The 20,629-nt window shown below is 52.1% G+C and overlaps 6 protein-coding genes across 6 annotated transcripts; 2 read left to right on the top strand and 4 right to left on the bottom strand.

Annotated features, from left to right (window-relative positions):
- Window positions 1-741: 741 nt before the first annotated feature.
- Window positions 742-1,486, bottom strand: FIBRA_07320 (uncharacterized protein; the record flags this gene model as incomplete). The annotated part of the gene is made up of 7 exons (XM_012329006.1): window positions 742-824; window positions 865-929; window positions 986-1,071; window positions 1,131-1,284; window positions 1,315-1,345; window positions 1,402-1,415; window positions 1,470-1,486. 7 exons carry the CDS (start codon window positions 1,484-1,486, stop codon window positions 742-744), a joined length of 450 nt encoding a protein of 149 aa, XP_012184396.1.
- A 563-nt stretch (window positions 1,487-2,049) lies between these two features.
- Window positions 2,050-6,887, bottom strand: FIBRA_07319 (uncharacterized protein; the record flags this gene model as incomplete). Its single annotated transcript, XM_012329005.1, has 22 exons — window positions 2,050-2,118; window positions 2,171-2,372; window positions 2,426-2,496; window positions 2,548-2,625; window positions 2,675-2,821; window positions 2,875-2,989; window positions 3,040-3,145; window positions 3,200-3,242; window positions 3,300-3,434; window positions 3,487-3,601; window positions 3,660-3,868; window positions 3,931-4,095; window positions 4,146-4,266; window positions 4,319-4,680; window positions 4,732-4,865; window positions 4,918-4,987; window positions 5,039-5,087; window positions 5,140-5,316; window positions 5,378-5,464; window positions 5,513-5,577; window positions 5,630-6,126; window positions 6,182-6,887. 22 exons carry the CDS (start codon window positions 6,885-6,887, stop codon window positions 2,050-2,052), a joined length of 3,723 nt encoding a protein of 1,240 aa, XP_012184395.1.
- A 124-nt stretch (window positions 6,888-7,011) lies between these two features.
- On the top strand, window positions 7,012-10,474 carry FIBRA_07318 (uncharacterized protein; the record flags this gene model as incomplete). The annotated part of the gene is made up of 16 exons (XM_012329004.1): window positions 7,012-7,162; window positions 7,222-7,415; window positions 7,471-7,674; window positions 7,726-7,882; window positions 7,930-8,052; window positions 8,104-8,214; window positions 8,269-8,765; window positions 8,824-8,955; window positions 9,050-9,129; window positions 9,181-9,250; window positions 9,309-9,363; window positions 9,430-9,507; window positions 9,571-9,768; window positions 9,828-9,926; window positions 9,977-10,221; window positions 10,280-10,474. 16 exons carry the CDS (start codon window positions 7,012-7,014, stop codon window positions 10,472-10,474), a joined length of 2,589 nt encoding a protein of 862 aa, XP_012184394.1.
- Window positions 10,475-10,644: 170 nt separating this feature from the next.
- On the bottom strand, window positions 10,645-11,264 carry FIBRA_07317 (uncharacterized protein; the record flags this gene model as incomplete). Its single annotated transcript, XM_012329003.1, has 4 exons — window positions 10,645-10,965; window positions 11,028-11,078; window positions 11,131-11,201; window positions 11,252-11,264. The coding sequence occupies 4 exons, from the start codon at window positions 11,262-11,264 to the stop codon at window positions 10,645-10,647; spliced, it is 456 nt and encodes a 151-aa protein (XP_012184393.1).
- Window positions 11,265-11,583: 319 nt separating this feature from the next.
- Window positions 11,584-17,905, top strand: FIBRA_07316 (uncharacterized protein; the record flags this gene model as incomplete). Its single annotated transcript, XM_012329002.1, has 19 exons — window positions 11,584-11,973; window positions 12,025-12,553; window positions 12,622-12,816; window positions 12,869-12,985; window positions 13,038-13,282; window positions 13,335-13,710; window positions 13,768-14,072; window positions 14,126-14,456; window positions 14,508-14,892; window positions 14,950-15,638; window positions 15,696-16,075; window positions 16,127-16,295; window positions 16,348-16,661; window positions 16,711-16,767; window positions 16,823-16,982; window positions 17,036-17,466; window positions 17,522-17,610; window positions 17,671-17,755; window positions 17,822-17,905. The coding sequence occupies 19 exons, from the start codon at window positions 11,584-11,586 to the stop codon at window positions 17,903-17,905; spliced, it is 5,331 nt and encodes a 1,776-aa protein (XP_012184392.1).
- A 1,384-nt stretch (window positions 17,906-19,289) lies between these two features.
- On the bottom strand, window positions 19,290-19,950 carry FIBRA_07315 (uncharacterized protein; the record flags this gene model as incomplete). The annotated part of the gene is made up of 2 exons (XM_012329001.1): window positions 19,290-19,606; window positions 19,644-19,950. 2 exons carry the CDS (start codon window positions 19,948-19,950, stop codon window positions 19,290-19,292), a joined length of 624 nt encoding a protein of 207 aa, XP_012184391.1.
- Between the last annotated feature and the right edge of the window lie 679 nt (window positions 19,951-20,629).

The following is a 20,629-nucleotide window of genomic DNA, read 5'->3' as shown; positions in this document are numbered from 1 at the left end:
CCCCCCCCCCCCCCCCCCCCCCCCCCCCCCCCGCCGTAATCAATATTCAATGACTAGAACTTGACTTGGACCTCAAGACGCAAGGAGAACGCGACCTGTTGCATGCCACCTGGCTTTGTAGTCGGCGATATGTTCGGATTTTATTCTCCAAATCGTTGACAACTTGCCTTGTAATACAAACAAATTAAAATCAACTGTTTATAGCAGGCATTGTACCAAGTCGGGACGCTTTGTCTAGTTGCAACTAGCTGTCCCCCATGGCAAGTCAACACTGATTTCATGCGTACTATCGACAGTACGCATGAAAGCAACATCTTGAACGTCAAAGATGTGACGAGTCAACTTCACCCTCGAGGCGAGGCCAGTGAGCTACCTTGACAGACTCCGAAAAATCGCCGAGAATACCGTTGATCAACCTCCCGCATTTTGCACAATTGCCACCACCCCGATTCTTGATACATGCTCCTAGGCTGCACTTATGAAGAGAGGGAGAACTAACGGGCATATGATATCCAATAACGGACGCATGAAAGACACGCCTACAGCCCAGAAACACAACTAGGCGCGGCATCGTCATTCATTGCTTTAGATGAATTGTCCAATAGGCCATTTCAGGACGGCTGGGTGTCGGGCATCTGCAAGAAAGCATACCATGAAGAATCCAGACGAGCACGGCATCCCACACATGTGGTTAAAATACAGTAGTTTTGTGATGTTGCATATGGATAGTACGCTTGCATATCACATAGAGCTTGACGAAGCGTAGACAATGGCAATAGCAATATGAAAGGCAAGGTCAAAAGATAGGGCAGGGATACCAATCACTAAACACAAAATCAAAATTCAGAACACACTCCACGATACAATCGAGAGGACGTACGAATTGAAGAGCAGCACCCTTCGTCTTCTTCTCACCGCCAAGCTCGAAGCTGGGGGGTATGATTAGATATACAGCACTCAATCGCAGCTTCATTAGAGCACTTACTGCTTGCAACGCTTGAGTGAAAGCTGCATCTTGTACTTGCAGACAGTACATTCTAGTCGCAGTACGACCTTCTTCGTTGTCTTCGCCTGAATGACAGAGGTCAGGTCAGTCCTATTGCATCAAATTACGAGGTAAGTTTCCGTACCTTTTTGTGGAAGACAGGCTTGGTCTGACCACCATAACCCGACTGCTTACGGTCATAGCGGCGCTTTCCCTGTGCGGCCAACGAATCCTTGCCTTTCTTGTACTGCGTGACTTTGTGGGGACTACAATACCCGGCTTGCCCCTTCACATCGGTGCTTACAATGATCAGGAATTCTGGTACTCACGTGTGTTTCCTGCATTGCTTGCCCTTGCAGTCTGTACATCGGTTTATCAAGATCTCTCAATTGGCTGGCTGATACCAGGAAACTCACAGGTTCGTCGTGTCCTGACATCGAGTCTAGTCAGTTACATGCATTGAACAGGCAGCATCAAGACCTACTTGGGAATGTTCACCATCTTGAAAGCGTCGGCGGCGGCGATGACCTTTTGGCGTACGTACAGTATAGTCTTGATGATTAGTGGGACTGTCGGCAGTAGCCGGAGAATAGCAAGTTGCTCAATAAAGTTCAAACTCAGCTCGGAGATTGGCGGTGGGCGAAAAGCCACCGGGACGCTGCGTCGCGCCAAAGATGCCCTTGAGTGCCTCGCTTGGACAACAGTCCAAACCACTGCCAATTAGATACATTTCACAGAAGATGATCATCACGTCTGGGTAATACTATACGAGACCAGAGAAGATGTCCAGACCATAATAATTATTCATTTGTTTTAATAAGAAAGTGCAATAAGATACAAAGAAACAATCCCTTGGTATCGTAGTGACGGAACGTAGCAAACTAAAGATGAGATACAGATGACAACCGTGATTCAGACGGGAGATATCGGGATATGATGGAACTTAAATGCGGAGACAGCAAGGAGTAGACAGCATTGCTACAAGTGACGGTCAGGAAGAGAAAAGGCTATAGCAACTGACAGATATCGACATAGACAACATGCATGAACCCTGAACAATTCCGTTAATCGTCCGACGATTGATGTTTAGTTCTCCGTTTCACTGGTTTTTTGATTTGCTGCTTTATTCGTGCCTGTGGACAACGTCAGAAAAGTGGGTAACAAAGTGTGCTCGCTGTTCTTCACCTTTGCCCTAGTGCGGGCTCCCCGGCTCAACTTCTCTTCTTTCTCTTCCGTTTCTGACTGCTCAGCAGGAGCTTCGGATCCAGAACGCTCCGAAGGAGGCGCAGATTTTGGTTCATCCTCATCACTGGATTCGGATGGTGATGACTCCTCATCTTCATCAGTGTCCTCTACTTTTCGACGTTTCGCGCTTGTTCGAGGTCGCCTGCAAAAGACATAAGCATCAGCATACCACGCTCAACTTAATATTATGCTCACTTTGAGCTTCCGTTTGTCTTTGGGACGGCTTTCCGTTTTCCAGTGGTCTTCCGTTCCGTGCGTGCTTTCTCCTACAGACCATGGATAAGCCAACATAAACAAAACTTGACGACAGTATAAACCTTTGGCTCTTGTGCGGCTTTCCGTTGATCTGAAAGCCACGATAGCGTGTTCTCAGGCAAGTATACTGTCTTGAGAATCTGAGGAGGACGTTAGCACGGATTATCTCGCCGGGCAGATCTTGCGCACCTCATTTGCTGCCTCTGCATTAGGTAGAGGACGCAAGATATCAGCTGGCAAGCGGACCTTCCCGGGATAGCTTTCTAAGCTCCATGAATGCACTTTGGCGCGAGCTCTAATAAGATGCTGAGCCAGCTCGCTGACTGCGTATAAATTCTGATAGTGAGTCAGACAACTACAGCGAACACGGGAGAGTAATAAAACACTACTTCGCTATATGCATGTGACACTGCGTCTCGGACGGTCTTTGCCTTCATAGAGAGATGGAACAACAAAGATATGTTTTCCATAGATAAGACAAGATCGAGGTAAAAGTCAATGTACCTGACCGAGTGTTACTATGCGCGAGATAAGTTAGCAACGATCGAACGCACTTTGCGATATCAGGCAGATTGTCTTCTGTTACGGCAAAGTCAGGATGGTGAGCTAGGAGGTGGAGGAAGCGTATGAACGCAGTTTCGAAGTAATTCAGCCTGATTGCTGTGCACATCCCCGCATGAGTTCAATACTGCGTGAAACTGGATGTGTGCTGACCTTTGGGCATGCCACGCATTGCAGTGACGACGTATGCCTTCGCCTACGACATGAGATTTGTGAGCATTCCGAGTCAATATCATATACGAGTACTGCTTACCCGATTCTTCACATCAGCTTCAGGATCGTGGACTGAAAGAAACGGAATCACGCTGTACTGAGGTGGTATCTTGCGCGATGTAAGCAGCGTAACCAGCTTGTCCATAAACGTCATTCGGATTTGATAACAGGGATCCTGGGAGTCTAATATCAGCATGACAGTTAAGAATGTGTGTACTGATCCCTACCTGCACTGTGATGGCCAATGAAACAAAATTGGTTCCAATCTCATCTGCATATGCAGAATAGCATGCCAAGTGCAATAAGGATATTGCAGCCTGTAGTCTGAGACGACCTTTCGTCCTAGGACTGATGAATGATTAGCTATAAACGCTTTCGAAAGCAACGCAAATGCTCATACTCATCAGGGGCATCCGCCGTAAAGGATCCATTATGCTGTAACAACGTGACGAACATCTTAAGCACCGGTCTCGAAATGTCGAGTGCTGTCTCCGTAGATGCGTGCGCGCGGCACCTATTACGGCAAACCTTGAGTGCAAGGACTTGTGCCCTAAGCTCCGGCGACATGGCAGAGTCTTCTACCCACTCCTGATCCATATCTATATCATCCTATGAATACGAGGCAAGTACGTTAAAACGCTTGGCTTCGTTGCGGGAAGGCGGATACACACTGAGGGATCTAACTTCTGCATCAAAACCTGCTTCAGGAGAAAAGCCATAATAACGTCGCTTTTCTGCTCGAAGGCATCTGGAGACTTTAAGGCCAGCTGTGCAAGTACCGCCACGTGAGCCGCAACAAGTTCAGGATCAGCTTCCTGGAGCCCCTCAGCAATTGTCTGATCAAAATGTGTGAATTTCACTCCTATCCAAAATACTCATCACTTACGTCCACCACTTGTCCGCAAAGTTCCTCAGCATTCTTGAAGCACGTTAGGAGACGTGCGGAGAACTTCGCATGCCGAATATTCGACTGCAGAACGAAGCGCATCACTCTGTCCGCCGTGCGACTACCGCAAGATATCAGGGAGGTGCAACACAAACGAAGGCAACACGCCATACCGATCGTTGGGGGCCAGCTTATTGTCCCAGCTTGCGACTGCTGCGAGGGCTTGCAAGCACACTTCTACCAATCGTGCGTTCTTATCATCCGCAATGGCTTTGGCCAACTCGCCAACATGAGACTGATAGATGGCCGGGCAGTGTTTTGAGATGAAGTTCATCCAGATCTGCGCGTTATGCGCGGACATCTCAGCTTGACTGGACCCATACCCATCTCCGGAAGAATCGCCTTTTTGGACCCGCTTGATAAGTGTAGGTATTGACGATTGGTTCACAAATCGCAAGCTCGCGCGGCGGACGAAGGTGGCCATTGTGGGGACGATTGGTGAAGATGCTTGCTCAAGTCTCCGAAGGAATTCATTCTAATAAAACACGTGAGCCGCATGAGAAAACCGAGCGAAAGATGCACACACGGTAGATTTGATGAGACTTTTAAGGTCGACTTGAGTATCCATACACGTCTTCAGGAGTTTGTAAAGTCTACCCTCGTTCAGATCGGCAAATGCGTGAAGATCTTCTGCTACTTTCTGCGGTTCAGGAAATTGGGCTAAGATGCCTATGTTAGTGAAAGAGGCACAATGACTTGATTCATTACGTACAAGCCACTCGCTTGACTGCGACGTTCAAGTTTTCGACGACCGCTTCTTCATCTTCGTCGATAACACCTCCCTGTAATTGAGCAGATTAGCAATACAACATGAATGTCTGCCCAATACATACATTATTCTCGATGCAACATTGCACAAACTTCTCGTATATTGGTCGAACACTAAAATGTTTGTCGTCAACTTGAAGGGCCTCACTCGGATCTATCCACTTACGTTCCCTTCACACCGGAAAGACCCAAGAGTACATTGGTGGCAGGTTCGTCGAGGTATTTCATCGTATGCAATAGTCGATCCGTCCATGCTCCTTCATCGGGGTCACTGACTTTCGTGGTTGAACTTGGTGGAGGCAGTGGCAAGATGTGTTCAGCAACCACTTCCTCAACTACAGCCCTGATACGAGCAATTGTAGAAGGTTAGCTCAACGGCAAACTCGCCAGATCCACTTACTTACTTGACCTCTGAGGTAGCGACCGCCATGCGCAAAACAGCCTCAGGTATCCATGCAAATTGTTTGACCGCGGCTGGATCATTGTTTTCACTGTTTGAAATTAGTATCTGATTCGGTATGCACAAAGGCAACACTTACATTTCGGGATATGCCAGACTGTACAACCGACCAGCGGTAGCCATGGCTTCAGCGCGAACAATATGCTGCTCGCGAGTGTGAGTTGAGTGGTCAAAGAAATTATGAAGATTTACCTACTTTCTTATCAAGACCACGACCTATGACACTCCGTAGCTGATCTTCTGAAACGTGATGTAACGCTGTTTCATAGTCGAGCTGAGAGAATAGCTTGCATACGGCAGCGCGGACCTTCTCGTCTGGGTCATAGAGTTTGGCGTCAAGTGCACCTTCGATTGCCTCCCGTTGCTCCGGGAGATTGATGAGAACGCCCTTCATTGCCTCGACAAACGTAAGTCGCACAGAAACTGCCTTGTCATTCCTCCTGAGTAGCCAGATATTCCATGTTGTCGGATATTTCTTCACAAAGTCTGTACCGCCCTTGTCCGCAAACATCTCACCCAGGACTTGTGTCGCCATCATCCGAATCTGATTCTCTTCGACTCGAAGCTCCTCCTCGAGCTGCGGAACCACATTGTGCAACAAGGAGGGGCACGACCGGTTAAGCTGTTTGATCAGCTCGTGAGCTGTTTGGACTTCGTCGAACTCCTCGTCCCGAGAATGTGATACAATAATGTCTGTGAAATATTGGCACACGTGCCGCTGTAGTTTGTCCGCCGTGGCGTTGCATACTTGCACGGCCAGACGATATGCAGGCTGATCCATACGCTGATGAACCATTAGGGGTAGAACCGCGTGAGGATAGTGGGCGCACCGTATTCTTATCCATGAATTGCGCCATGATAGACTCGAGAACGTCGCCAGGAAGACTCTGACATTCGTCTATGAGCGCGATGAGGATGTCCGCCATGAAGAGCTCAATCTTCTTTGCGAGATCGCGCCTGACCATGCCAAAAAAATCACGAAAGACGTCGACCATGAGTTCATCCGCGTTTGGGAGGTCGCACACGAGCACGACGCTTTTCACAGTCGAGAGAGACTCGAGAAGGTGGAAGTATTCATTGTAATAGGGTGAATCGGGCCCTTTCAGTCCAGTGGAGAGCTGCCTGAAGAAGAACTGAAAGATGTCGCGCAGCTCGTTGTGGGTATAGGGCGCGTCCGGAGCGTACAGTCGTAGTAGATCAGCGAGGCAGCAGGCGGTGTAGGCTTTCACGCCGCGATCTTTATGCAACAGGATGGACGTGTTGATGAGCTCCTTGCGGACGGCCGAAAGGGAGCTGACATCCACATTCTCTTGGTCCATCTCCGCGAGTTCGGCATGAAGAGCCTTGAGCTTTTTCTGCAGGGTGTCTGTAGAAAGGCCCTTTCCGACGAGTTTGTCATGGAACTTTAACTTGCGAGGAGTTGGATGAGCAGCCGTCCGAGTCTGAGCCACCATGGCGGCGGAGGGTGGTGGGAGGGAATGAGGGCGCGTAGCGCGTTGTTGTCTCGTATTTTCCGCGTTTTCGCGCTTGGTCCCGGCCACATTCTGGATCTGAGTTCTGACCCGTCCGCCACTAATTATGCCTCCCGCCACAGCTCTATCGAAAAGAGCCCTACCGTCGAAAGAGGCAACGCTATTCAAGGAACTGCTGAATTTATATGAAACCAGACAGCTTAAGAAGGGAAGTAAGACGGCTGATCAGATACTCAAAAAATTCCCTGAGCATGGAGGTACGCGCTGCGTCGACGGGTTGTACCGACGTCTCGTATAACCCATGGGCACTCTGTAGAGACCCTGTGCATGAAAGGGCTTATTCAAACGCATTTGGGAAAACGTGAAGAGGGTCTCGAACTCGTCAAAAAGGGCATCCGGCTCGATCTCACCTCGCATATCTGCTGGCACGTCTTTGGCCTGATCCAAAAGGGAGAGAAAAACTATGAGGAAGCTCTAAAATCTTATACTCAGGCCTTAAGGTTTGATAAGGTCAGCGTTCTAATGGTTTCGTGCTGGCTCGCACGCGTCGACTTGTTACTACCAGGAGAATCTTAATATCTTGCGGGATGCAGCGCATTTGCAGACGCAATTAAGAATATACGACGGCCTTGTTGAAACTCGCCATACGCTTCTCAGACTCCGACCTGCGCTCCGTCAAAACTGGATCGGCTTGGCTATCGCCTACCATCTGAACGGAAATATCGCTGAGGCGTTGAAGGTGGTGGAGCAATACGAGGCAATCCTAAAGGTGAGTTAACCATCGCCGCGCGTCCGGGCGGAATTCTACATGCATACGCAGAATGTTCCAGATTATGACGTAGAACACTCTGAAGTTCTTCTATATCATATCCGGCTGCTTGAGGATCTGGGCCAAATTAATGAGGCCTTAACCTTGTTGGACGTGAATGCCAAATCAAGAGCTATCCTAGACCGTATAGCGATCATGGAATTTCGGGGTGAGTCTGTAGGAATAACATTGTTGCAAATCCTGAATAAATCTCAGCACGGCTTATGTCAAAACTTCATTTGGACGACGCCGAACATACCTGGCAGGCCCTTATTGAGCAAAATCCGGATTGTCATGATTACTACAAAGGCTTCCTGTTGAATCGGGGTATCGATCTTGGTGTGTATCCCACATCTCACCAGGACTCCTCATGACGGTATGTTTTATCAGATGCAGTCACGGATGAGACCCGTAGTCAAGCTCTGCAGTGTTTGCGAGATTTTTCTGCACAAATGCCCAAAGCAGGTGCTCCTCTCCGGCTGGCCCTCAACATTGCGCAAGGTACGATCTAGCGGCAACACCATAAAATTTCCCTTTTCTAAGCTCATGGTTCAGGCGAACAGTTCAAAGAGCTCGTCGAGCCTTACCTTCTTGCGGGTCTTGAGAAGGGTGTTCCATCCCTATTTGCCGATGTCAAAGCGCTTTATCGAGATGAGCACAAACGACGAATCATCGAGGATATCGTAGAGTCATACCGGGAAAAATGCGCAGCTGTGACACCAGTGCCAGCAGATCCTATTTCAGTGGATCCAACGGCATATCTTTGGACATTGTATTTCCTCGCGCAGCACCACTCGTCATTGTCCCGACATACACGATCACTAGAACTGATAGACATCGCAGTAACGCACACTCCAACACTCCCTGAACTCTACATGTTTAAAGGTCGTGTTCTTAAACGATGTGGAGATCCATACGGCGCGGCTCGATGTATGGACGAGGCACGCGTCTTGGATCTTCAGGATCGCTTTTTGAACACGAAATGTGCAAAATATAGACTGCGAGCAGGATATATTGATCAAGCTGTCGAGATTCTCGGATTGTTCACAAAGGTGAATTCAGGAGTCGCAATCCCATCACGATGCCTTTGCTCAATTCCTTCGCATTCAGAAAGATGCATCAAGCCCAAGTGCTGATCTTGAGGACATGCAATCACTGCTATATCTCACTGAAGACGCCGACGGTCAGCTACGAAGAGGGAACTTGGGTTTGGCACTGAAGAGGTACACTGCTGTACAAAAGGTCCGTGCAATCAATGAAACCTTGTGTAGGGCTACCCTCCACTCGCATTCTCGATGATACAACGGAGGTTCACTGTTGCCAACGATCATGCCAGGTATTCGACGAACTCGAAGACGACCAATTTGATTTCCACGGCTACTCGCTCCGCAAATTTACCCTCAATGTTTATTTAGAGTATGTCTGCTACGTCCGCAGATTTCAGTTAAGCTTATCATATACATGAAGCCTTATTACATGGGAAGACCAGTTGAGATCACATCCAGTATACATTCATGCTGCCATTTCTGTGTCACAGGTGTGTACCCGATGAACCGTACGATCATACGGTTCATCTACAAAGGTCCAATCCGCAGATATACGTTCGCTTGCATGATGATCCTTCGCTGGGAACCTCTTCGGTCACCGCAGGTTGGTGTAATCATCGCATTGGGTAATACTCAGCTTTCTGACGCTATATCAATGCACATGCAGCAGGTCTCACAGACGCGGAGAAGAAGGCTAAGAAGAAGGCTAAGAAAGCTGCGCAAAAAGTCCAAGAGGACTCCAAAAAGGGTTGGTGTTGGACCGAATTCTGGGAGTATTAGTGATCCTTTGTTGACATCCGGCTCATCACAGGCGCCACAGCAACTTCCGCGAATGAAGACAAGGGTCTAGAGCCGGGTCCCGCTAAGGACGACGATCTGGATGGAACTAAATTGCTGCAGGCCCAAGATGGTCTTGAGAAAGCAGCCAAGATGCTGGCGCCGTTGAGCACGTTGGCAAAAGACAACGTCGATGCGTGGATAGCCACCTATGATGTGGCTGTGCGGCGTAGTCAGTGCATTAATATCGCATCACAAGAAAACACAGACATTGACTTGCACTTTTCATAGAGAAATACCTGCAAGCTGTGAAGGCGCTAAACAGCGCAAAGGCATTGAGCCCTGAACACCCTGAATTGCATGTTCGATTGGCGCACTTCCAGAAGACGAGTGAGCACCCCGAATATATGCTTGTATTACGGCTCATAATGTTTCCTCAGTGTCATCAGCCCCCCAGCCACCACCAGAGCCAGTTGGATCAGTCGTCTCAAATGCATTGGCGAGGCTACTTCCGGTAGAACTCTCCCTGGAATTGTTCAATGCACAGTACCTGCAGCGACATTCTATCGATGCTGCTTCAATTCTTGCTGCTGCCAAGGTTTCGCGCATCCTGCCTGTCCCACGAGAAGAAATTGAAAGTACGGTTTTCGGTATCTTGAATCCTGATGTGAGACCAGATATCAAGGTGCGTCTCACACGGGTTATTTACCTGCTCATCCATTGCTCACGCACATGCCACCCAGACTGCCTCTCAAGCAGTCGCATTCCTGCAAGAGATACGATCTCCCCGCACGGACGAGTTCAAAGTGGCTTGCGATGCAAGGTTCGAGTTGTCGACAATATTCAAGTCTCCAAGTGAGATAGCAGCTCTGCCATGGAAGGCCGCGGAGGTTGACGTAGCCGCGGACACGCAAGGGAAGACAGAGATGCTGGGTTAGTCAAGCAGACGTCTGAATTGGTAGAATGTATCTATATCTGTGAATGTTTTATATCGAGTTGGTCGCTCCACCTGCTCTTCTGGTCGTTCGTTATCAGGACGTGGACTTGCCACGCATATATCAGAGAAGATGGAGGTGTATTACAACGCACGACTTATGACGAGGCACACTCACGTATTGCTATCAAGTGCGGCAAGTTGGTCTACGAGATCCTCCATGACTGATTTCGTTCGACTGTGGGACAAATCACCTGTACCAGGAGAATTCAGAGGTGCTGGAACCGTCGATGCTCTCTTCTGCGGGAGGAGAGGCGCACCCTGGGGTTCAAACCCAGGAGCGATTCTACGCAATGCCTCACGCTTCCGTCTTTCCCTTTCCTCTTCTCGGGACTGAAGATACGCCTCGCGCCGCGCCGCATGAGCAGCAAGCGTCGACCTCCTCGAGTTTTCGAGGAGGACGACATGAGGCTCTAGGGTAAATGGATATACAAACTTACAGGGAAGACACCCTTGTAATCAGGAGAGGTTGGTCCATGAGGGTGTGCACGACGTACATATGGCGTTACATCATCCGGCAGTGGATGAATATCGGGTGGACGCTCGACCTGCATCGAGGGTCGATAGCAGTCCGCGACTACGAGAACGTCGGAGACTCACCGGGCGGGGTACTCTGAGAGAGGGGGATTTGATGAGAGGCACTTGTGCTGCAGCGGCGTATTGTAACTGTGCTGCATTTATGCGTCGAGCAAGACCCATACGGACGAAGAAATAAACATACCTTTCTCCGACATTTGTGGGGGAGGTCGAAGGTGGTAGTTCGGCAGTAATTCGACTGCAGAGTGGCGAGTCGTCTGACTGGGGTCCAATTGCCCTCAGACCGAGGCCCCGCGGCAATGCAACGCTCCCTCCCGATTGTAATCGACTGTATTATAAAAGCCGTATGTCCTACAACTGTTTCTGTTCCAACCCCATTCTCGGAGCCCATCCACGGCAACAACGACGAACTTGTCTCAAACAAGGCTGTGACATAAACATTCGGATGCTGGCGAGGTGACACTTGGAGCACGCAACAGCCACCACCACCATCGCTTCACCCGGTTCACGTAGGGAATGGTCAAAGGAAAGTCTTCTGCATCGTCAGGAACGCGCAAAAAGCATGCAAAAAAGGCCGCTGCAGCTTCCAGCCTTCCTGATGAGCCAACTGTACCCAAAGAGAAGAAACTAAAGGGAAAAGACAAGAGAAACAAAGAGCCTAAGAAAAAGGTCTACATCCCGCCCGTCAAGCCTGCTCCTGTCCAACCAGATCCTCTCGACACGTTAGGAATCGCCCAACGACTTCCTCCAGAACTTCTCATTGCACTTAGGCGGCTCGCTAAGAAGGACTCGATTACGAAGAGAAGAGCTCTGGAGGAATTGCAGGCCGCATGGGTGGACAAGGCTCGAGGTGAGAATTCAGACAGCATAGTTTTATCATATCTAGCCGATGCTGTCCCCGTGTGGGTGGGTAGCAATTTGTTTTTGTGATTCATCGACGTGCTTAAGTGAATACAGCTTCACCATGTACCGGCCTTGTTTCTACATCCGTCTCGTCGCATCCGATTGCTTGCAGTGGGACTCCACTTGTCCCTCCTGCGTTTGCAAAATACAGTAACCGACCAGTTATTCTACTTTTTACGTGAAGTAGCCACTTCTGATCAAGCGGAATATATCATCGGTGCGTGGTGTCTCGCCGCCCATGACATCGATCGACCAGTGGCCGCCATTGCACGCGAATCTTGGACACATTCGGTGGCCTTTTCTCCTGGGTCAAAGATAGCTCTCGATCGCACTCTTCTGTCATCTCTCTGGGAATTTGTGCAGAGGACAGCCCTCGATCCTAACGGTATTTACTTGTACGTAAACCCGCCCCAGCCTGTGGCTGCGCCTCCACTTTCACAGAAGAAGTCGGCTCGCCCTCCACCAGGACGGAAGGAGGAGGAGACTAATACGCGTACGAAGACAGAGGAAGATGAGGAAGACGAGCAGGATAGGTGGGCTCGGTTGCGTATTGGCGCGTTGGGGTCGGCGGAGTGGTTACTTAGTGCGTACCTTGGATGTATCTACCCCGTGCCACATTATAATTTACGGGCTTTATGACACTGCCTACAGGTAAACAATCCGAGTCAACATTAGCGGATCGCATAGGCGAGCACCTCGCGCTGTTCTCGAACCATGCGCTCTGGTCGGCGCTGTACCACGGGCATACACCACCTTTTGTTCCCGTCGACAGCTTCGGACATAGTCAGCCTGGTGTTCGGAAGGCAGCGTGGTCACTGATTCAGACGATTGTCAAGACGTGCAAAGGTATTGGTTTTGGATCTCATTCTGAACGATTCTGGTAGTGATTCTACTTTAGCTCATCTTAATGTCCTACTGCCTGTTCTTAGCAGAGCAATCTTGCGCTCAGCATGGGTGGAACCGGATTCGATCGTCAGAGGCAGCATGTGGCAGCCTCTCTTGATGTTTCTCAAAGGTTGGTCATCCGTGAATCAATTCTCTATTCATCCTCTCACCTTGCCAACCAGAATTTCCGAATGCGTGGGAAATTGAGGCAACATCTGACAACGAAATTGAGGAAGAAGATTCTGACGATGAGGATGAGGATGAGGACAGGATTTCTCATGTGAGAATTGCTACCGGTCACAGCCCGTCATCAGGGCCGACCCAAGCGTATTTGGAATTTCTACAATTCCTCCAACTCGGTTGTTCGGGGTCGCCTCTACAGGGTTATCCCGCTGTCCTCGTTATAATTTCTACCATTCCCTCTAAGGTGCGCATATATTTCATGATATGAAGACTTTGCTGATCTATTGTTGACGTAGATCCTAGGGACTTTACCATTCACAGATTTCTTCACATCGTTTTGGGCTGCCTTAGACGGTCGCGCCTTGAGCTCTCTCGATCGGAACGCAGCGTCTGCTGCATTCCTTTCGTCGTTACTGGAGTGTATCGTCTTCCTCGCCCGGCGCGTGCTGAAAACTGTTCCGGAAGGGGAACCCCAGCTATTGTCCCACCCGACAGCAGAAGGAACGGACGGCGCAGACTTGAACGTGCACATGGATATTGTTCGGACGCTTGTCAATGAGCAGGTCGCTCATGTGTGGGATGAATTAATCTCCCGACGACTCAAAGTCAACGATGAGACTGCTTCTTCTCTCATTATGCGCAGTCTGACGCTGCTATACCAGCTCGAGTCGAGTAAGTTGTGCTGAAAGCTGGCAGCTTTAAAGTCTCGATACTGACTGCTACAATTAGAGCTGTTTGAGGGTGCATGGGCTGCCTTAATGTCTGGAATCAGAGACAAGGCCACTGGAGAAGATGTAACGATGCCTCCGCTGGTTCCGGTGCTCCTCAAAGCCTGCCAAGATCATTTTGAGCCGGGAAGTCAGCCTGCAATCCTTGCAAAGGCAGTGATCGGCGAAGTTGTCAAAGCTGCTGTGCAGCAGTGTGAAGGTGTACTGGATATTGAGCAGCCCTTTGCATCGGAACGTATATCTGGTTTAGTAGCCATCTTGGATAGATTTGGGTCCTCGCTCTTCCGTGACCCCGGAGTTGCTAAGGTGTGTAGAAGTTTCACGTCTTGCATCATTCCAATGTTCTAACGTTAGCCAAGGTGATTGACGGGGCGATGCGCATGCACACCAAGCAGTTACTTTCCATCTCGCCTCGTTTGCTTCTGCTCTACTTCTGGAACCGGCAGGATACGGCTCTATGTCTGAAACTATGGCAGGAAGTACTCCGGGCGATCACCATCCGGGCATCAGAAGTTGGTACAACGCTTGTAGCATTGCTCGATGCTGCGGATCAAAAATTGCTCCCCAGCTACCTCATTCCTAGAGATGCAGACCTTGATGATCTGGCTGCCGATATCCTCGCAGATGCCTCGTCGAAGCCGCAGCAGGCTGCAGAAGTGAATATCATTCGTAGATTGTTGCGCTCTCCAGGTTCGTTCTGCATAGCTGTAGAAGAGATGGACAATATTGACGCTTAAATAGAACACTTCATTTCTCAGGGATGCCATGAGAATTTGGTCAAGGGCGTCTGCTCTGGGTTCGCCGCGCGGGTCCCTGATGCTTTGTACAACGAATCGTTCCCCCTGGACATTCTCGAAGTTCGGTTGGATCTCATTGAGATGCTTTTCGAACACCAACCGTTATACCTGATGTCTCCATCGATCTCATTGTCTGTCTTACCTGAGATGTTCTTCTTTGCCTATTTTCTGCCAGAGATCCGTTCGATCGATGACAGACCGTTGGCTACGGCAAGGCGTCTATGGGAGACATGGATGGGGAAGTTATCACAGAGGACGCAGACCACTATTCAGCTGACGCTCAGGCAACGGCTGGATTTGCTCGTCCTCGATTGCTCCGCTTATCCTACGTAAGTTTTCGGCTGTTCCCACTGACTAGTGCATTGCACGCTCACGATCTCTCTCAGACCTGAGCAGATAATACGGGTGGTATCTAGAAAATACACATGTTTCGACGTTGATACGCTCGCTGTGCTTCCATCAAAGAGATCATTAGACATCATGCTCGACGAATTACCGTCCCATCCCTCGGACGCATGTTTGGCCGTCCTCGATCCCTTGGTTCCACCCTCGTCTTTGTACGAACAGTCCCCTCCCCCTCCCCAACCTCACTGTCGCCTTGGTTTGTCCAGCTATGCAAGAGCCATTCACGCACTTTTGTTGTACTTCTCTGAAGAACGACACGCGGCCAAGGAAAATGCATGGACCTTGCGGCATTTCCTCGTACTATCTCTCTACGCCGAGGAACTGATACGAATACCCACATCGCGGAGTCCCCTTTTCGCACATTATATCCAGAAGCCTGTTTTGGTTGATATTGTAACCAAAGTACAACAGATGACGGCGTACCTCTTATCATCGGCTCAGGATGAAGCCTGGCATGCAGCGGTTGTCAGCGCTATATCAGCCGATAAGGCAGATTCCTCTCCGGACGACGTGGGAAGGCTCATTTTTGACTTGATTTCCTTGGGCAAGAAAAATGATACCATCCGCGAGTCCCGTGTACTCCATATTATTCTACAGCATACTCTCAGCGGTGCGTCTAAGAGTGAATCTGAACAATGGCTGCGGCTTGTCCGGAAATTGGAGAAACCAGGTGCGTAATTGCCTAGGAGTGTCGCAAGAAATGACCAACACTTAATGCTCTCACCAGCTCCGCACATGGCTCTCGCGATCATCTATTCTGTGACTCGTTACGCACCAGAGCCGCCCTTGATGGACCGGTATAGGAACGAACTTGCAGCAGGCCTTCTCGGCGTACCCGCGTATAAAGCGAATAAGGATGGGCTTTGGCTCTTGCTTAGGTTGACTGCATCTGCTCCAGACCCCGAGTCGGACGTCGTGTTTCTGCCACAGCTCAGAGCCGTGAACTTGATGAAAATCTGCCAGCAGTGGGTTGCCTCCGACGAGGACTTGGACGAAGAAGTCGAGAGCGAGATGACCCATGTCTTTCTCCATCTCGCTCCGATCCTGCAGAACGTGCCCGGGGCCCACTGGGACTTCATATTTGATGTGATGGAAAACAATCTCGAGGTAGATCGCTATTTTATAATGCTTGTGCGACGTGTCTTACATGGTGCCTAGAACTCATCGCTCTCCGACTCGTCCACATTCGTTACGCTGAGCAGGACTCTACGCTTGTATATTGCAATTGAGGATCTGGCGTCCACCAACAAGGCTCTCCGCGCAGCCTGGCAGCCGCGAGAGACAGCGTGCATGACCCGAATTCGGGACTTGGCCACAATACAGCTCGGTGGGTCTTCAGAGTCACGGCATCGGTGCGCGCGCTGACGTATTCTGAGTAGATTCGGGAGATGCGTCTGAGCCGCTATCTGTGTGCCGTGAGCTTGTTCTGCAGATCGTGCAGGACCTTCCGGATACGCTCATGAATGAAACTACGTTGGCAAAGATGTGTCATATTATCACAGATTCCTCCCTCGACGTGCAGAAAATGGCATATCAGTTTCTCCATGAGGCTGCGAGAAAGTACACCGAAAACATGGTCATTGAGGCCGCGGTCGAGTCAGAGGTCCCAATGACACCAAAACTGCCGATTGAATTGGTCCACATTCTCCAGCGAAACTTAAATTTCGATGATCCGCTCGAACTAGCGAGTCAGGTGAGCGACCCTCTTGGAAGCTGTGGGCGGCCATTTATACAAATTGTAGAACCCGTCCAGTTACTTCCTGGTCTGGATGCTTCTTTTCGATCTGTTCTCGAATGCGGTATGTTCTCCATAACTCTCTCCAACTAATTCAGTCTCATTTGCGCTAATTTTAGTCACTGAAAGTCAAGTCCGGCTACACCGATCAGCTGAGGGACCTCGGCCTTGTTAGCGAGCATCTGCTGCCCAACCTGTTCAGCGCTTTGGGTTTGTATGAAGGTATCCTAAAGGCATTCAAACTGGATATTTGGGACATTGAGTCCTTCTATCTTGACTGTACGTGTCGGTGCCGAATGATGATGGCTGAACGCTTAGTCACGTCCATGCAGCGTACTCGGCCGACTCGGGCATGAGTCTCCGTCTCCTGGCTGCGCATGTGTATTACAGAGCGTTGCTCACCGTGCCTTCCCTCGTTCGAGGATGGCTGTCAGAGTGCAGGGACCGCCAGCTCTCTGGTGCAGTGACGGCCTACACAGCCAACCACTTCTCCCCGATGATTATCAAGACCGAGCTCACACAAGTCAAGAGCCCTGTCGCGACCGTCGAGCTGCTGGACGAAAATGTCACCATCAAAGTCGCGTCCGCGATCAACGCCGTCACGGCGTCGTACGCAGTAGACGAGTACCAGCTGGAGCTCACCGTCAAGCTCCCGTCGGACTACCCCCTGCACGGGATCGAGATGCACGACAAGCGCGTTGGCGTCCCAGAGGATCGCTGGCGCGCGTGGGTGCTGGGCGTGCAGCAGATCCTTCTCTTCCGCGTGCGTCCTGTCTCACAGCAGCCGTCTGACCTGCTGACCTCGCGTGGCGCTCCAGAGCGGGAGCATCGCCGATGGGCTCAGCTTCTTCAAGAAGAACGTCTCTTCGCACTTTGAGGGGCTCGCCGCGTGCGCGATATGCTATTCGTGCGTCCCGCCGCCTCCATTCCGTGACGCGGAGCCGTGGTGACCTCGTCTGCTTCACAGGATTATCAGCGCGACCGACAGCAGTCTGCCGCGCAAGCCGTGCAAGACGTGCAAGAACCGCTTCCATGCGGGGTGTCTGTTCAAGGTGTGCAGCGTTCCCCTCCGTCGACGTCGCGGCTCGGTGCTCACGCGACCCGCAGTGGTTCGACAGCAGCCACTCCTCGAGCTGCCCTCTGTGCCGGTCGGACTTTATCTAACGGCTCGTCGTAGCGTCGTCCTAATAACCAAGTTGTAAAGTAAAGATAGCATGTTATTTATACACGACCCAAATGGCTCCAACTGCATGATCACGGACGAACAGATGCTTCGCGCGGGGGCGCACCGACGATACGGAGCCTACCAGCGACGCGATACCCACGTACAGCGTATTTCTGGCCATCCGTGCTATTCCTGGGATTGGAACCTTGCGCTGGGCTCGTGGCATGATACGACAGGCTCGCCTGCAGCCCGCCGACCACCGCTATTAGGGTCCAAACGGCGCAGGGCGCGCGGGGCTCCGCGGCCGTCGCTCCATCGTGTCCAGCACACTCTATCTCCGCATTTGCGCGCGATGTCGGACATGAGCACGCCAGTACGAGGGCTACAAGTCGCATATGACACACAACCGGCGGGGGGAAGGCGCAGGCGCAAACCCAGAAGAGGGGGATTCGCTGTCCGCATCCGACCCACGACTGAATGGCTGCACCACCGAGCTGGGGGGGGTTCTGACGAGGTGCTGATGCCGCACGCGCGCACCTGTCCGTTGGCAGCAGCCTGCGGGACGTGCGAGAAAAAAAGAAAAAAAAGTGATTTAATTGCGCGCCCCGCCGCGCACACGAGTGAGAACTGCGTAGGTCCTGCGATTGCCCCTCCGGAGGCGAGAGGCGCCGCGTCCAGGGGAGATACGGAAAGCGAAGTCGAACCCCGCACACGTGTTGATGTCAAAGACGTGAGCAGCGGGAGCTTACGAGTCATGATGCCATGATGCACGAACGCTCATCGCCGGCTGCATCGATGCTTCGTGCGTCCTGATAGTCAAGAAGCTTTGTGAGGTGGTTCGCTGCTGGTATTGAATGGGCTTGCCGTAGGGGCGCTTCGCAGTGTGTTCTATAATTTGGAGCCTACAGAATAGATCCTAGGGTGTTCTCTTCTCCTGGAGAAAAGAACATGAAGACGGCGAGACCCACATGCAGGCAGTAGTCTCGCCGGAGACCGCAGCGGACGATTGGAGAGTCTCCATGGCCGTACCTGCGACGGGGCACCTGGGAACCGTGGCAACAGTCTCCTCGTCACAGAAAGCCTCCGGGTCGCTTCCGGCAGCGGCCGAGCGGACCGGCAGGCGCCGGCCGCGGAGAGGCTTTGTGGCGCGGGCTTTGCGCTCCCTCCTCCGTTCTCCGGGCAAGCGCCGGGCGGCACAACGACGAGCCTGATAGTGTCTACGTTCTCGCCGTGAAATGCGACCGCAACCGCAACAAAAGCATGCGATCTGCGCACCCTCCGACCTGGAGGACCAGGCCACCAGCGACGACGACCAACTCCACGGGCCAGGCCGCTCGCTATCTACCCCGGCCCATGGTAAGGCTCGAGTCGGGTTATCTGCGCTGAGCGTGTGGCGCATGGGCGGCGCGCCCCTCCTGGACCTACAGGGCCATACTGCCGTCGTGGAACCAGCCAAGGCTCGAGCAGCCCCGCTCGCCCAGACCCAGGCGCGCACGCGCACGCGCGGCTTCCTGCCATTGCCATCCCTCCGTGGGCGCACGAGCGCTCCCGCGACGCTGGGTTCTCGCGGTCCGCGCCGCATGCACCGGGCGAGCTCGCCCCGTCGACGTCCGCGAGGTCGTGCGACGGTCCAGGCGGATGCGGGGGCGCGACGGGCAGATCCTGTCACTGTCAGCGTCCGCCGCTGGTGCTCGTGTGCCGCCCCGCGCGCCGTGATGCACTGACTCACGCACGCGGCCTGCACGGGACGCGCCAGTCAGCAGCGCAGGACGCACGATCCTCGTCTTCTTCATTGGCGGGCACCTCTGCGTCGGAAACGGTCCCACCGTAGCTCGGTCCGCAGGCTTGGCTCCTTGGCGTCCAGCGGACTGCCTGCGGTGTGAACGGCAGCCACTGATCCCGACGAGCGAGAAGTGCCAGACCCGCACCGGGGACGGGCACTGCCTCCGCGTTCTCGGACACGAAAATGGCGAAAGTCGCACACCCGAGCGCGGTGGCGGCCAGCTCGGGCTGCGCGACCGCCCCGCGAGCAGCCGTCCAGGTGGTCGTGTCATACATTCCGGCGTACGAGGGCGATCGCATCGCTGTGGGCTACGTCGACGTTCGAACGAGCCGGAACATCAGCGGATGCAGCAGTAGCGCTAAAAGTAAAGCAGAAGTTGGATGCCTCCCGCGGACGTGGTGGCTCCCAGGCAGGTGAGAACGCACTCGAGGGCCCAGCCACGAGCGGGAGATATAGCGAGGAGGACTGGCTCCGAACGTATTCAGTCGAGCGGAGCGCGCCGTCCCAACGTTGATGATGCATTGCTGTAGAGGGCGTGGGCGCTCCGAACAGGTGACAGATTGCTGGAGGGGGCGCCGGGGGGTCGAGGCGCGGGGAGGACGGAACTGTACCGGGGTGCACCGTCCCGCTAGAGGCCGACCCGCTGGAGGTGATGCTGCCCTAAAGAGGAACTCCGGGAGAGGCAAGTGGAGCAGGCGTGGGACGGGCTGCGCGGGACATGGGGGCCAAAGGGAGGGAGGCGGACTTCTGCTGCTAGAGAGATTCTGGAAGAGCGAGCGCGAGAGGAATTGAGCGGGGATTGCCAGGGAGTGCCGAAAGGTGGCACGTCAGGGTGTGGGCTATATCCGCTGGTAGCAGGTACCCTCCAAGAATAGCCGTATGAATTGCCAGAGTGCTGGCACGGCCGCTGCCCTGTGACGCTTTGAGGATGGTGGGCCATGTGCTATTGTCTGGATTGATGTAGCCACTCTGGCCGCA

The sequence above is a fragment of the Fibroporia radiculosa genome (assembly GCF_000313525.1).
Source record: "Fibroporia radiculosa TFFH 294 genomic supercontigs, scaffold12541, whole genome shotgun sequence".
NCBI lineage: Eukaryota > Fungi > Basidiomycota > Agaricomycetes > Polyporales > Fibroporiaceae > Fibroporia > Fibroporia radiculosa.
Note: the sequence above shows the minus strand (reverse complement) of the source record. Positions and strands in the feature narration are given on the sequence as shown.